Source organism: Cricetulus griseus, assembly GCF_003668045.3.
Source record: "Cricetulus griseus strain 17A/GY chromosome 1 unlocalized genomic scaffold, alternate assembly CriGri-PICRH-1.0 chr1_0, whole genome shotgun sequence".
Lineage (NCBI taxonomy): Eukaryota > Metazoa > Chordata > Mammalia > Rodentia > Cricetidae > Cricetulus > Cricetulus griseus.
The window spans coordinates 21,331,020-21,347,676 of NW_023276806.1; the positions used below are offsets into that span (position 1 = coordinate 21,331,020).

The 16,657-nt window shown below is 40.2% G+C and overlaps 1 protein-coding gene across 2 annotated transcripts; it reads right to left on the bottom strand.

The window, feature by feature from the left end:
- Positions 1-2,239: 2,239 nt before the first annotated feature.
- LOC100773005 (alcohol dehydrogenase 1) lies at positions 2,240-16,283 on the bottom strand. 2 transcript variants are annotated; one of them, XM_027395808.2, is made up of 10 exons: positions 16,146-16,215; positions 14,160-14,213; positions 11,706-11,807; positions 10,999-11,137; positions 9,885-9,972; positions 9,574-9,793; positions 6,315-6,575; positions 4,410-4,545; positions 3,019-3,157; positions 2,240-2,384 (listed from the first exon to the last, which is right to left on the bottom strand). In XM_027395808.2, exons 4-10 carry the CDS (start codon positions 11,135-11,137, stop codon positions 2,360-2,362), a joined length of 1,008 nt encoding a protein of 335 aa, XP_027251609.1. In that variant the 5' UTR covers positions 11,706-11,807; positions 14,160-14,213; positions 16,146-16,215; the 3' UTR covers positions 2,240-2,359. The 2 variants fall into 2 exon arrangements, with proteins under 2 accessions (XP_027251609.1, XP_027251608.1); XM_027395807.2 differs by lacking the exon at positions 14,160-14,213 and having other exon boundaries at positions 16,146-16,283.
- Between the last annotated feature and the right edge of the window lie 374 nt (positions 16,284-16,657).

Sequence of the window (16,657 nt, forward strand, 5' to 3'; positions counted from 1 at the left end):
GTGGTGCACGCCTTTAATCCCAGCACTTGGGAGGCAGAGACAGGCGGATCCCTGTGAGTTCAAGGCCAGCCTGATCTCCAGAGTGAGTGCCAGGATAGGCTCCAAAGCTACACAGAGAAACCCTGTCTCAAAAAAACAAAAAACAAAAAATAAACAAACAAAAAATGTGTTTAGAAAAGCAGATTTGGGTATTGACGTAACCAGAGGCACACTGGTTTTTAATAGGCCATTTTAACTCTGTTCATTCTGCTCCCTTTTTGTAGGAGATTGTTTGTGGCCATGAGAGCATAGATGTTGCTTCCTGGTAAGCTCCCAGGTTTGGAGGCCTGTGACATCAAACCATGCCCCCTTCCCCTTAATGTTCTTTGTTACAGAGGCTGCTTTTGGCCAGAGACTGGAAAGGTTTTCTTGCCTCCAGGGAACCTAAGGCAGGATACCAATGACGGAATGCGTGATTTGAGGATGGGTAACTCTGGTAGATTAAAGAAAGACACCTAAGCAAGGCACAGTCATCTGTCCTGTTGCAGAAGCACAGGTATCATTTTAATAATTTAACAGGGGGGAATGATTGGGGCCCAAAAAATACCAATTATGGTATTTCAGATACAGGCCTCAAACTCAAGCTTGAATCTCACATTGTCTTTTAGATGTCCCACTGGTTACCACCAGATGGCTTGGCCTGAGTGGAGAAAATCTCCTAGTTTGCATAACAACAGACCTAGGCCCTGGGTGGGCCCACACCTATTGTGAGGGCTTGTGTACTTGCCTAGGGACTGGTGAGAGGCTGGTGAGGACATGCAGTTTTAGAGGTGCCTCTAAAATAAAAGGAAATATTTGATATCAGCTTTATATATGATACTAGATGTCTTTTGATATCACCCCCACTGTTAGAAAGCTATTTAAGAGGATGCTTGAATAAACCGTGGACTCCAGACTCCAGCATGGACTGAGAGCCCTCCTGAAATGACAAGATGTCTGTGTCTAGTCCTTAATGTTGTTGGGTAATTTGCTTCCCCAGGTCCACACTCTCCCTCCCACTCAGGGATGGACCTGGGGTTGTTCTGGTGGTTCGGGTTACAGCCCCAAAGACATCAGTCCGGAAAAGATGGCCTTTGTAGCCTGGAACTGATACAGGATGGACTCCGGCAAAAGACAAAGCATCTATGTGGAGCCCAGGAATCTAGATCTAGGCAGACATTACCCCTGATGATATCTTGAACCTAGTGTGTAGAATGGTGACAGAGAAATGTCTTCCTTGACCTAAAAGACCATAAGGCAATGAATGGGTGTGCTCTTTAACCATTAAATGTATGGTATATTTTACACATGGATTCAGAAAACTAATGTGCACTTGAAAAAAATGTTTCATACAATTAATCCCTTGCAGTTGTCTTTATTTCTCAAGTTTTTGATCTTTATAAATTCAACTTTTATTTGTAAACATGGATAATCAGTAAGAAAAATCTTCATGGAGAGAGACAGTAAGGAGATGATGGGTAGAGGTGGAGCTGTTTCTTGGGAAAGGCGCTTGGCTTGTGGGAAGGAACAGAAGACTCTGATGGCACAATGCTGTCTGCTAATCCAACTTAAACCGGAAATACTGAGGATCTAATATTCAGAGGGTTCTCATTTCTGAATAAATTAAAATTATTTATCTCTACTTGGAATAGTTCTTAAAGGGGTTTTAAATACAGGAGTCAATCAACAATTTTTAGCTATAAAAATGATGTCAGAGCAACTCCATATTCAAGTGAGGCCAGAGATATCCGGCTGCTCCCCACCCCCAAGGGACTACTACCAAGAGTTGACTTCAGTCAAGTTGATAATAATGGTCTCTCTGGTTCTTAGTTCTGGATTTGGTACAAACAATTCCATTTGAAAAGTCTGAGGGTGTTTAAATGTATCCAGTGCATTACCAACCCTAATTATTCCTATGTCTGATTACTTGTCTCCTCCATTTTTCTGTTGATGAAGGGTTTACTTCCCTCTAGCTTTCATACTGTTCCAATTTTTCTGAAGCTTCATTTTCAAAGTTATTTCCCAATGTCACCCTGTCCCCTTTCCTGCAATGTTGCATCACCTACATGACATTTGTTTTTCATGTCACAGATGCACTGTCCCCAGTAGGAAAGATGACCCAGCTCCTTTAAATAAGAAGGAAGCCTGGTACCCACCAGTTCCCCAGCTGAGGTGTGGTAGCTCTTGCTTGGGGTTGAAAACACTTTCATAGAAACTCCAGTTTCTCCTTGCATGAGTACTTTATTGGCAGTTCCTTTAAGGGACATAATTAATTTTGTGGTGTGACTGGTGCCGTGATTCAGTGCGGTGGAGTCATCAGGAGGAAGGCATCAGTGTGGTCTCAGAACGTCAGGACAGTACGGATACTGAAAATGAAACATAGGGTGTTGTTTCCACGTTCCCATGACTCACAGTCCCCGTGGGAGTGAAGAAAGCACGTGCTGTGAGTCTACAGAAAATCCATCCCAGTTCCCAAAGGTTCCATGCCCATCCCTGTGACCAAGGTCAAGTCCTTAATTGGGCGATCCACCTTGTTCTGATCTCTCTTGCCTCGTCTCCAGCTCTAAACTCACACAGAGCATCTTAATATGACTGCCATTTAGATTTTGGTTCCTAGTTGGCATTCTTAAATAATATAAAGCCTGCATGCCTGGTCTAAGAAATGTAACAGTGGCCAATAACAGGCAGTCATTCTTGCTGCTTGCACAGAGTTTGTTGGACCTTTTTAGGCCTTGTTTCATTTAAACTTCATTCTAAACAGCAGCACTATAAGGTAGGCTATCATAGTTTGTCCATTTCTGAAATGTGAAAAATGAGGCTTAAGTTTGTAAATTGCTCAAGCTCACAGGTCTGTGTGTAGAGCCTGAACTGGTAACAAAAGCCAGCTACCCCATTTTGTTCTTATCCCATTTCTCCTTCATCTTCTTTAATCCATTTTCCCTGCCATAAAAATAATATATTTCTGCGCCTGCCCCATATAAATAGAATGTCAAGACTTACCTCTTTCCAGCACGAAGCAGATCAAATCCTTCATTTATTTTCTCAAAAGGTAAAACATGGGTAATTAATGGTTCCAGTGGAAACTTCTTGGCCATAAAATCAGCCACAAGCTTGGGGACGGCATCTTTACTCTTAAACCCTGGAAGGAGAGCAGCACCACCGTGAGAAGCAGTCACTGCAGGCGGGAGTCAGATAGGAGACTTCCCAAGGCAACCAAAGTTCCTGAAAGTGTGCAAGTCCAGAGGCTCAAACACCCCCTGCACTGCACTAACATCTTAGGATATGTCACCTGACAGACAGGGCCCCTGGCTGATGAGGGCAGCTTAGGAGTTCTTCCAAGGGAAATTGTATGACAGGTGTTTATACTCAGAGAAAGGGAGCTGTCCACAGTCAGGTAATGAGCACAGGCATAATCTACTGCCTTGGCTTTTCTGCATCCTCTGAGGCATTTTGGGGGCCTCACAAAGACACAAGCAGAAGGATCCAGAAAATCCTGGCTAATTAATAGGGAAACACAGAGAAGCCTGTCTTGGGATTTCCTGCATGAGTTCTTGCTATAGAGAAAACAGTGATTTCATGTTTTTAAACCATGTTGCCTTCTAAAAAAAGTTCTAAAATCTGAACTTTTCTTTTACAAAATTGAATACCGAAATAAGCTAAGAATTTGACACTCAATGTTAGGATGATGGCTGGATTAATGGAGTTCTTTTTTTTTTGTTTGTGACATAATATTTCTATTGACTATCTGGGAATTTCCCACAATGCACCCTGATTACCCTCATTTCCCAGTCCTCTCAGGTTTACCCACCAATCCTTTCGACCTCCCCCAAGATGGGAAAAATATACCCAGCCCAATTTGTGTTGTCCGTATATTCACTGGGGAATGGTCAAACTACCAGTGGCTAGACCGTTAAAGAAAACTGAGTCCTTCCCCACCGCCATCTACCAGAATGCACCAGCTGTGAAGTGTTATACTTCAGCATCCCTAGCACGATTTTTAAGAGTTCTCTTCCATAGCTTCTAATCTCTGGACTGTTTTCTTGGGGTGGGGGCGGAGGAGAGGTTGTCACAAAGCTGAGTTTTATCTCCAGAATAAAAAACAAACACACAAACAAAAATAATAACAATAACAATAAATGGCTGATTCAGTGCTGGGGGATCTTGTAATTCCAGGTCTGGAGAGAGGAAACTGGTAGATTCCTGCACTAACTGGCCAGGAAGTCTATGCTGACTGTGAGCCTCAGACCACTGTGACATCCTGTCTCAAAGGACAAGGCAGATGGCCCCTGTGTATGGACATCAAATGTTCTCTGGCCTCTACACACATCCACACTTCCACCTTGACACACCCGAAGACAGACAGAACTGGATCCTTAACTGTAAACACATACCACCAAATATTGCTCCTTTCCAGGTGCGACCCAGCAACAGCAACATGGGGTTCACGGAGAGGTTTTGGGCATTAGGAGGCACCCCGACAATGACACTTACTCCACATGCTGCATGGCAGCTCAACAGGGAAGAATTCTGGAATAACAAATAATATTTAAGTGGATTCTCTTGTGGTTTCTACCCACCATACACAGTTTCATGTAATATGAAGAAATGTTTGGATAAATTGTGAATAAAAGAGTGAATGAATGAATTTATGTTTAATTCTTACTTGCAAACTAATAAAGAAGCAATGCCCATTGTGTGCATGGAAGTTTTGGATTTTCCAAGGAGAACATTGTTTCCTCACATAACTCACAAGCAATCCATGAGTAGGTTAATTCTCTTTTCGTTTGTCCATTAATTACAGTTTTGAAGCCTGTACTCTGAGCTAGAAATTTTCATGATGAAGATGTAATAATGAAAACATCTAAAGTTCCCTCTCATCCATTTGTCAAGCTCCCATTTTAATAAGAACCTGCTCTGGTGCTAATATCAAGAGCAGGCATGCATTACTTGTTTATGCCCCCAAAGTATGCATTGGTTTGACAGTATTCTGTTATCTGTAGACATCCAGGAAGTTTGCATCTTTCAGTTGGGTTTTTTTTTTTTTTATAGCATCAATAGTAGAAAATCATTTAGAATCCTCCAAGATACATGTTGACATGTCTTTTGATTTTGACATTTTGAAAACCAAATGACCTCGGAACATGTGGTATCAGACTTTTGGATCTTCAAATCTACTGACAACCTAGTTTAAGATGAGCAAATAGGGAAAACAGAGAGTGAATCACAGAAGAGCGATGGCCCTGGGAAGAGCCAGAACCCATAGCTTAGAAGGATTCTTTGTCCAAAGAGGAGATGCCATGCTCTCTTGGATCTTCTGTCACCTATGGCATCTTGTCTCAGTTCAAGACTGAGAAGAAGCTCACTGTCAGGGTACCTTAGCCATTCTCTATTACCAAGTCAGCCAAGGTTTTCTGGAGAACCTCAGTAATGGTTATTTGTTAGTCTCTAGGGTCAATTCTCTAGAATTCTAGAGGTCTCTTGTTGGGTGAAATGTAACTGAAGAAGTATTCTTTAGCAATGGATGGCAATTGCAACTATTTGAAAGTATTATGACATGTATTTCAAGAATACAAGCACTATAAATTTAGCAATAGGATGTCTTTTCATTATCCCCAGCCCACCTTAACTTAGTGCTTACTACATGGCAGTTGGCTTTAGGGTAATTGTGTTACATGCATTATGTCATATAGATCATAAACAAACCTACAAAATGTGTATCTCTGTGATTTAGGTAGTATGGAAGAATCTGTGAATTCTATTCTGGGAAGTATGTACTCCAACATGGAGATCTGAGTGTTTCCAGGTGCCCAGCACTGTGCTGTCTCTGTATTGAATACATGGTGTTCTATTAAAGCAGTCACTCCTCTACATATTTTATGCCAATAAAATAATACTTAATCATTATTCTTTTTGGCCATATGTTGAAATGTGCAAATGCTTTTTGGAATATTTAATTTCAAATATTAAGTAATAATAATATAAAGACTATGGTAGTAAATCATATTCATCCATTTAAGACCAAAATTTATGTTTAAACTTTCTAGATGAATTGATTTTGACTAAAAAAGCTCCATTGAAAGCTTTCCTCCATTAAAGGAGGGGCATTGTTTGAGACAAGTTTGTAGAAGTGAGAAAAATGAAAGTTTCTCCAACAGCGAATTAAGCAATCTGAGTAGAAACAGGAGATGGAGAGTTTCCACTCATCTCTTTCTCCAGCAGATTTCTATTGTGCTGTCTAGAGCATATTACAGATGAAAGAAGAACGGATCTCCAGGCAGGCATGCCACAGTACCTACCATGGTGTCCAGTCGACCGATTACTTCAAAGGAAAAGTCCACCCCTCCATCGGTCATTTCCTGGAGTACTTCCTCAATGGGTTTGTTGTAGTCTTGAGGGTTGATGCACTCGGTTGCACCCAATTGTTTGGCCTTTGCAAACTTGTCTTTGTTGATGTCCACAGCAATAATCCTGGCTGCTCCAGCTGATTTACAGCCAATGATGGCAGACAGACCGACACCTCCAAGGCCAAAGACAGCACAGGTGGAGCCTGGGGTCACCTACGTTTTGTCAGAAAATGTAAAAGATGGATGGAACAGTGGTTGATAAGTAGTGCTCCACACTACACAAGGCACCTTGCTTTGCCCATAATCATGGCTACTCAGACTTCATTCCATCTGCTGGTAAAACCTCTTCTGGCTAAAGTTGCCCAAATGAGTGCATCATTACTTCTCAAAATTTGCTCAATATTAGCCACACCTGGAGAGCCCCCCCCCCCCAGTCCAGTAACAGTCTCTACCAATTAATTGGATTCTCTGCAGGAAGAACCCCATTCTTCCTCCAATGGGAAACCCCAGTTGAGGACAGTTTACTGGATGATCTTTGAACTCAACACAGAAATGTCTTTAATCTCCGAGAGCCACACAATAACATCTTACACATACACAAAAGCAATTTCATAAATGAAACAAATGATAAAGGAGATTACAGTGTAATCCAACTTCCCATCAATCATGAACTCTTGATCACTAACTGTGAGTTGTCACAAGCAGGGTAATTAGAGCAGCAGAAGGCTGGTAAGCATTTCGAAGTCATTCCTGGCTTAAAGCAACAGGAAGGTGGATATGAAACTTTAAGGAAATCCAGGATGGGCCAGTGTAATCTCTGTGGGACTTAGAGGGGGAATTTTGAAAAGAAGCAAATGTAAAGCACTGAAACAAATTTTCCCTTAGTGGTGATTATTTTAATGTTCATCCATCAGATGCTCTTAAATGCTATGGCACACATCACTACTTTCTCCCTTGCCCAGAAAAAAGCAAGGCATTTGACTGTGATGGACGTAATAGCCATAAAGTCCTCTAGTTTCTGACTCAGCAGGCAACTTGAGAGAAGTTCTAGTCTCTCCTTTAGTAAAGCAAACAACAAAAATTTAGGCAAATGGCTACACCTTATTGGATCTAGTTTCATAAAATCAAAGATACTACTAGATTTTGCAACCACTGGGAAGAAAATTATTTTTAAAAAATTATTGCCCAAAATTGTCACCTCTATTGAGTGTGTGCTTGTGTGCACATGTGTGTAGCTTTGTCATCAGAGAAGACAACATAGTGATGAGGTCTCACATGTAAGAAATGCTTTGCTAAACTCTCTCGTTTCTTCTAGGATTCACTCAGTAGGTGGCCATGGATCAGGTCCATGGAGTAAGGCTGGGAGAGAACAAACTATTTGCTTTGACTGCATCAGTATCTCACAGAATCCATCATGACTGATACTGAGTGTAGTGTCTTTCTTACTATAGAATGAGTGATTACATGAGTTCCCAGATCTAAAATATGGTGGTGATATAGAAAATAAATATAGAATGTAATTATTGAACATAAAATATTTACTTTCTCTTAACTCAGTATCAGCATAATTTTCATCTGAAATAAGCAGGTGAATTTCCTTCATGCATTTACATTCCTCTTGGGCTTATTTTCTACTAATAATTTAATCAATACCATAAACCTTTGAAAATGATGTAAGGGAATCCTAGAGTGATGTTTTAATGGGTTTACTAACAAACTTGCTTAGGAAATATGATGTCACACAAAGTAGAGTTTAGCTAAAGGAGCCCTGTCTTTAGCACTACCATAGGCAGCACGCTAAGCACTGTGTCAGAAACTGTAGGAAAAGGTTTACCTCTAACACAATTAAGTCTAGGTTTGCTGGGGAAATGTTTCTGTTAAGGATGGTTCACAATCCTCCTAACAAAAGGAGACAACCCTGGCCCAGAGCTGGCCATTAACAAAGACTGTGCCTCATCCTGGTGCTCTTTCAAGGAACAGCAGGCAGTTCAGAGGGGCTGCACTGGCCACAGTGCCATTAAGTCCTGGTTCATCGTTAAGACTCAGTTTCTTTTCAGCAAAGTTCCACCATTCAGGGAGGTTGGCTTTGGGTAACACTGTTAGTCTATATTTTAAAAAAGCAGAATTGGACTGAACTAAGCCTTCTGAATGTGGGTGTCAGTTAGGAGGCCTGGCCCGTCTATGGGACCTGTGGTAGCAGAGCCAGTATCTATCCCTAGTGCACAAATGGTCTTTGGGATCCCATTCTCCATGGAGGGTTACTCTGTTAGCCTAGATGCACAAAGGACCTAGGCCCTCCCTCAAATGCTATAACAGTTTGATGATACTCTATGGAAGGCCTCACCCTCCCTGAGGAGTGGATGGGGGATGGGATGGGGGAGTGGTGAGGGGCATGGGAGGGTGGGAGGGAGCAGGAGCTGGGGTTGATATGTAACTTAAGATTGTTTCTTAAAAAATAAAAATAAAAGTCTCCACCACTGATAAAAACAAAAAACAAAAAAACTAAATGACAAAATGTTTGGCCTAAGGTGTGGCTACTGGATGTCTTGACCCTCAAGACAAAATTACAGGATGTTTGGCTTAGGGTGTGGTGACCAGATATTTTGGGTATTGGGAAGGTAATTACCTTTGTTTTTTTCTTGTATCATGGTAAGGAAGTCTTTTGCTCTCCCCTTTTGCTTGGGGCATATAAGAGCAATGAGTAATAAACTTGGGGTGTCTACACCATTCACTGAGTGCACTCCCAACTCAAAAAAAAAAAATACTGTGACAGTATCTTTGCTGTGCCGTTCTCCCCACGTTGGCTCTTTTTTGAAAACCATGATGGCATCTCCACTTTAACAACCTCCCATTTGTCCCAAATGGCCAGCTTGACATTTTCTGACTCTTTAATGTTTTGGTTGCTCAAAGTGTCTCTTGGGACTGGCACATAACAGAGCGTTGCAGACAACAGCATATGTAAAATGTTAGAGCTCAAGATCTATGTAAATTTAAAATAATTTCTATGAGAGGCCAGTTTCTATTTGAACTGTGGAGACTGGGTACATATTATTCTAGATCTTTTCTCGAATGTGTGAAGTGAATTCTCACTGGAGTTGGAGAAGCTTATTTCTCTTCTACAAAACCACCCTCTGATGCCTTGAGCCATTGCTGCTCTTTTGGTCTTCACAGAATGCATGTAGCTTTGTCCATGGGCCACTGTCCATCTTACCTTGGCAACTTTGACAGCAGAGCCATAGCCAGTTGAGAACCCGCAGCCGATGAGGCAGACTTTCTCGAGTGGTGAAGCTCCGTCAATTTTAGCCACTGCTATCTCATCTACCACAGTGTACTGGGAGAAAGTGCTGGTGCTGACGAAGTTGTGGATTGGCTTCCCCTTGCAGGTGAACCTGCTGGTGCCATCCAGTAGAGTCCCCCGAGGTTGTACCAAACTGGTCAGTGAAACACAGGCATAAAAAGCATATGAGACAGAATAAAAGCAGTGTGCCACCTAATTGTTCAAGAAGACAGTAAGAAACCTACTCATTTTTTATACACAAGTTGTTTTCTGGGTGCTTGCAAACCCTGCATTTTCCACACTGGGGAGAAAAGAGCGGGATGACTTTATCGCCTGGAGGGGGAACAACAAAATGAATTAAATGTCTATACGGGAATTAATAATAAAGCAAGCACATGTGGCCCACATGTGGAGATGTGTGTCTTTGTAAGGTCTGCAAGAGATAGGGCCCAACCACTCTATGTCATGTGTGGGTCAAAACCTCCCAGCCTTGCTATTCATCCAGGTTTATATGTGCCTGAAGAGTCCCAAAGAGAAAAGGGAAATGGAAAAACAGCCATTTTCATCAATCAGCAGTTAGCTTTTGTGTGTGCCTCAGTTTCTCCTGGGAGCTTTGCACATATTAGCCTATTCAAACTTTGGATATTCTCACTGCTAGGGATAAATATATACCTTAGTGGCAATGAGTGCTAACCTCCAATGTTAACATAGGCTGTTGGAGAGATCTGACTTTTTGTCTAATAGTTACAATAAAACTAAAATCAAACCAAACACAACATAGGACATATTGTATAATACACATAAAACAAATTAAACTTGATCATAGCATAAAATTGTAAAAAGAATTTGATGGCTAATTTTCTCCTTTTAAAAGATATTGTTTTATTTTGTGTGCATGTGGAAATATCCATGTGTGTATGCCACTTGTGTGTGGGTGCCCTTGGAGGCCAGCAGGGGGCGATGTGTCCCCTAGAGCTAGAGTTACAGATGATTGTGAATTGTCCAACTGGGTGTTCTAGAACAAGATGTGGCTTTAATCACAGAGTCATTTCTCCATGGTGCAGGTGTTGGCTTTTCAAAGTGATTGTGCTTCTCTTAGTATTAAATGAATACTTACACCAAAATCTTAGTCATCTTTGGAAGAAGCATAATAAAATTTGACAACAAAGTGAAATTTACTTTGGAAATCTGTTTTAAACAGTGAATTAGATATTTTCCCTATGAAATAAAAGACAACTTTTGCTTTTTGTTAATTATTTATAAGTAATTACATCTCCCATGCCTCAGCTTCCTCTTTTGGGAAGGACTCTCTTGGCAACAGAATCAAAACACAAGCCCCGAGGGTAAAGGATTCTGTACCTGGTTTTACAGAAGTCACCCCTTCTCCAACGCTTTCCACAATACCGGCTCCCTCATGGCCTAAAACTGCAGGAAGAGGTGTAACCAAGCTTCCACTAACCACATGATCATCTGAACGGCAGACGCCCGTGGCCACCATCTATAAATTAGAGATAGAGTTCACTCAGTGAAGTTCCTGACCGTGGGGTTTAACACTCTGTTCTGAACTTGTGCTTCTGAGGAGTTTGCTAACATTCCCATTGCTTACAAATTCAAAGATTCGATTTAGGTCCAAGATTCCCCTGGGCTTTCATCTATCTTTTCCCAATTAAACAGCTTAAGTGTCAATGATCATTTTGTAAGTTTAGCTAAAATGTGTATTTTATACAATATACAAAAGTGCATGCTCTGTTCTGAAAATATAAATAAGAAAAGAGCACCAAAAATTGCCTAATATTAATTGCTTTTTGGATATTAATTGCTTTTTGGAATCAAGATGCTTAGCACTTAGAAACACGTAATAGTTAAAAAGTTTTCAGGGATTACATTAAACATACTTTTTAGTCTGTTCAAATTTTGAGTAGTTGTTATCAATAGCTTGCCTTAGCAATAGATTAATTCTATTGGACAAGCCTCTTATTGGGGCTTTTAATGGACTTTTGGATGGGTCTATGGAATTTTATGAGTTTTTCAAACCTAACTTTATAGATGGTCAAAGGGGGCATTACCTTAATGCGAACTTCATGGGCCTTGGGGGGTGCGACTTCTATGTCCTCGATGGAGAAGGGCTTGTGAGGCTCCCATAGCACAGCAGCTTTGCACTTGATTACCTGGGAGATAAAGGGTTATGTCACTGCTCCATGAGATCTGTCCTGGGGTCTGCCACCCATTATTACATAGATACAGACACTTCTCAAATACAAAGAGCCAATTGACCCTTAAAAATGGGTGACCCCTTAGCCCAAGTTCAGAAAATTCACCTAAATATAATCCACCTTGATGAATTGGTGTATGTTCTGTCAGGCCCTGCTTGTACCTTTTTTTTTTTTTTCTTGACAGTCACTTGTACTGTTCTGAAAGAGGTTGTTTGACCAAAATCATTGGGTATATGTTTAATTCTAAATGATAATTATTAATATATTTTTGAAGTGTTGGGGACAGAACCCAGAACTTTGTGCTTTCAGGCAAGTACTCTGTCACAGAGTACTTAAACCCCAGCCTTTGGATTTCTGAGACAATATTCGAATCAGCAGCCCAAGCTGGCCTTGAACTAGGAATCTTTCTGTCTTGGCCTTCCTAGTGCTGGGATTTCAGAGATGTTCTACCATACCTTGCTACGTGATGGGTTGTCCTTCTGTTATATATATGTTTCTCTTATTAGTTGATGAATAAAACACTACGGTCAATAGAGACAGGGAGATAGGCAGAACTAGGAGGAGGAGAATTCTGGGAAATATAGGTCAGAAATAGTTGCCTTGTAACCAACCACCAGGAGGATAGGATTCAACAGGTATTCTCTGGTAACATAAGACCATGTGGGTATACTTAGATGAATAGAAATTGGTTAATAATTAAGAAAGAGGTAGTCAATAAGGAGCCCTAGACACCGGCCAATAGTTTCATACTTAATATAGCATCTGTGTGTTTATTTGGGGCAAGGCGGCTGTGGAACCAGGTGGGGAATCCTGTAACAAAATGGTGCCCAGATATGGTTTGATCAAATTAACATGCAGAACCCTGCAAAAGCTTGGAAAGGGATTTAGAAACAAAAGAACAAAGTCAAGCATAGCTTCTTGGTAGCAACATTTTTTTCAGATGGGCTCTGTTTGTTGGAGACAATCGGAGGTGTGTGGCTCCATTAAGAGAGGTTTCCTGACTCAGCATAAGTGGCAAAAAAAAAAAAACAAAAACAAAAAGCAAACAAACAAAAAAACTGGCTTGGCTCTTTCAGACATGTTGTTTAGCAGATAAAAGCCTCATGACCAGAAAAAGATAAAGATTTACAGTAAAGACAAACTCAGATAAAAAACTTCTAAAGGGTTTATAGTGTGTTTAAAAATATATGTAGGTTTGGGAGAGAAAAGAAACAGGAAAAATATAAAGAAATAGAGTAATATAAAAATATAAAAGAAATAGAGTAATAAAATGCCACGTGAAGATGGAAAGTACACAGAGTTTGGATACTATATGTTGTGTTGTCTTTAAATTTTTCAGTTGTTGGGAAAGAAGCAAAAACTGCTAAAAGACATTTGATGATAAATGTTGTTGGATTAATCTAACTTACATATTTTGTACATGCTTTGACTTCAAAATTTAAGTCTAACGACAGGTTACTTTAGAAAAAGGTTTTGTTCTTGTTTCCACAGAAGATGAAAATCTGTGGATTCCTTCTACACCAATATGGTTTGATCAAGCAAGACCCCCGAAGCAGTGGCCCAGGTGATCCAACATCCATGACACCTGGGACGATGCAGCCTTGTAGAATACTACAAGGACTGGATCAAGTTTCTGGGTTTTCTCATGATCTCTATGGTTTTGATAGCACCCCCAAACAACAGGAAGCAGATTGGAGAGAACTATACTCACATTCCCAAATATTGTTTATAAATGTTTGTTTTCATTTCAATGTGGTTGGTTATAAGTGGTTAATGATCACAACCAATAGCTTTCTAAAGGAAAAGGGGGGAATACGCTATAGAAATGAATATTGTGTATTGGTATGGATTTTGGTTTATTGATACAAATTTAAGGTGAATCTTGTGATATGTATATTTCTCCTCTTGTTTAATATTGTGTTTATACCACTCATTTAAAAATGTAATGTATAATTAAATACGGATTGTATATAGTCACCTATAATAGTCAAAACTTATAGTTAGGTTTTCTAGTTATATAGAGATATATTTCAAATGGATAGATATTCTTCAAAACTTTCAAAGACCTACAGAATATGGCATTGAAAATGGTTTAGGGTTTTTCAGGACAGTGAGACACAACTGCTCCTGGCAACACCACTAACTTCAGAGAGGAGGATGAACATTGAAGAAACTCATTATGGAGTTTGCCTTCCACATGGCGAGACTATCCATTTGGGCAAGAAACTCTTCTTGCCTGGACTGTTTGACTGTATGCTATATAAACTGGTCATGCAGGACCCACAGGAAAGTGACTGCTGAACTTACAAAATGGAACAGTCCTTCAGGGTTCCTGCTTCATAGAAGAGTCTGCCAGACATTCTGCAGGACACAGAGAAAAATGACTGACAAACTGTCAATACAGGTGGACAGTGTGAAATTTCCTGCTTCAGTGAGAAGTCTGCTAGACACTGTGGCCTATGGGCTAAAGTGAGATGCCCTAATGTTACAGAAGAACTTTGGGTGACTGTCCAGGCTTTGAGATGTCTCTGTCAATTCTAGAGTTTACATATTATCCTTCCGTGGTCTTTGATGACGTTGAGATAAATAGCTATGGTCTAATCAGTTATGATGAAAGAAAGTTACATCAAGACTCACAAAGATAGGATAGATGGTAGAATATTTTCTTTAAATCTTGCTAAATGTTAACGGACTAAATAGCCTAACTATAGTTCTTACTTGAAAACTGTTTTGTTATATAGAATTTTACTATGTTAAAGTTAAAACACCTCTCTTTATTTAGACAGGAAAGCGGAAATGATGGGGTTGTCCTTCTGTGTAATATGCCTCTCTTATTGGTTGATGAATAAAACACTGTGTCCAATAGATGCAGGGAGATAGGCAGGGCTATGAGAAGAGGAGAATTCTGGGAAAGGTAGTCCAGAAACAGTCACCATGTAGCCACTGGGAGGATAGGATACACCAGGCATTCTCTGGTAAGATAAGACCATGTGGAAATACTTAGATTAATAGAAATAGGTTAATAATTAAAACCACTAGCCAATAAGTAGCCCTAGCCACCAGTCAACAAATTCATAGTTTATATAGCATCTGTGTGTTCATTTTGGGCAAGGCAGCTTAGAACAGGGCACAAAATTGCATAACAGCTACATTATTATTTTACTGTTCTAGGCAATATAAACACAAACCAGTTATCACCACTGTGCAGTTATTGACCCTGTACCTAAGAGCCTGGGATTCCCTGGTCCCTCAATTCTTGTTTGCTTGATATAATTGGGTTTCCACTTAACTTCTCAGTCATTCTTTTTTCCTAACTACTTTTCTTTGAGATGTAGTATGCCATCCTAAGCATAAATGTAATGTGAATTAGAATAAAAATACTGGCAAACAGCCCCTCCTGTGATTCTCAACCCATCCTTTCAACAGGGAACAGTGTCACACTCAGTATGCAGAAGCCTCTGAACATTCCAACACCTCATTCTCACTGGGACCATTTGGAATTTTGACCCACTCCTAAGATAGCATCTGTGCCAACAGAAACATAAGCTTTTATAATTAAGCAATTTGACAGCACTATTCAGTTAATTATAATGAGTAACTTCTTGCTTGTCCCGGTACTGCACACAGATTGAACAAGGAACTGTGACTTTGTGAAAAACTTCATACCTACGATATGTGTGTAGTCTCAGTATTGACAAGTGATTCAGTTTTTCTTAGAATTAATTTTGCATAAAATCTGGACTTTTTTTTAAGAGAGAAGAGACAGTAGTATAGAATTTCCAGAAATTTTGTGAGTTGCCCAAATAACAATTGCATGGTAATGTAATCTTACTGTGGACGATCCTAATGCTTTGAAATCAATCCATCTCTTGTCAGAAATTTTATCTAAAGGCTATGGGGACAGTTCCACTAAGTTCCTGGAGTCAAATCCTTTTATGAAACTCTTGTCAGACATAATGTTTCTGTTTTCACATATAAATATGATTACAAAGATTAACAGGCTATTGGTATCATAATATAAACACAGACTTTCCATAAAAGATCTTTTTTAAACTTCCTATTTACAAAGTGGTCATAGTTGGCTAAGAATAAATTCTCCCTACTGCAAAGTTAATGAGGAAGTGAGGATGGTCCCAGCTCTAGATTCTATGTAATCCTGTTAAGGATATTTAGTAGCAGTCTAGTTGCCCTGTAACCCAGTGCATACATACATTTCACATTGCATTTCATCCATGCTGTTTCTAAGTTAGGAATCTTCATCTTTTTGCATATCAATGAGAATATTTTTCTTACTTTTCCAGCTGTGCTCATGCTGTCTGTCCTTGCTGCTGTCCAGAGATTGATGGCCCCCGTAGGCGTCTTCCCTCTTCAGTGCACTGGGCTAAGGTTGCACTCGAATTTTGTTAGCTGTGGTGTCAGCTGATTGTACATGTGATCTGGCCCTTTATGACACACCCATTTGTTTATTCTTGCTGCAAGTTAAGTAGAAACAAAGGGCACTGGCCTGTCAAGGAAAACTTGCTCTGGGGATGTGCTGTTGGGCACATTTTGTTTTCATTAAGTTCAACATTTCCTTTCTGTTCATTCTCGCCCTCACTCAATCCACTCTTTCCCTTTCTCAGTCAGGTTAGAGCTGTTTTCCTTTGCCTAAAAGAAGCTGTGACTTTACGTCCACATGATGCCTGGTAAGGAGGCGAGGCCATGAAACAGGGCAGAATGAACAGACAGACAGAGCTTCAGGGAGGAAGGCTTGGACTCTATTCCTCTTCAAAGAAAGCACCCCTGGCACAGCCAAGATGCTGAGG

Coding starts and splice junctions, on each gene's coding strand:
- LOC100773005 (XM_027395807.2), bottom strand. Junction 11,138..11,705: donor CCCATGAAGTTCGCATTAAG/GTAATGCCCCCT, acceptor TCTAATTTATAG/ATGGTGGCCACGGGCGTCTG. Junction 9,794..9,884: donor AACTTGTGTATAAAAAATGA/GTAGGTTTCTTA, acceptor TTCACTGACCAG/TTTGGTACAACCTCGGGGGA.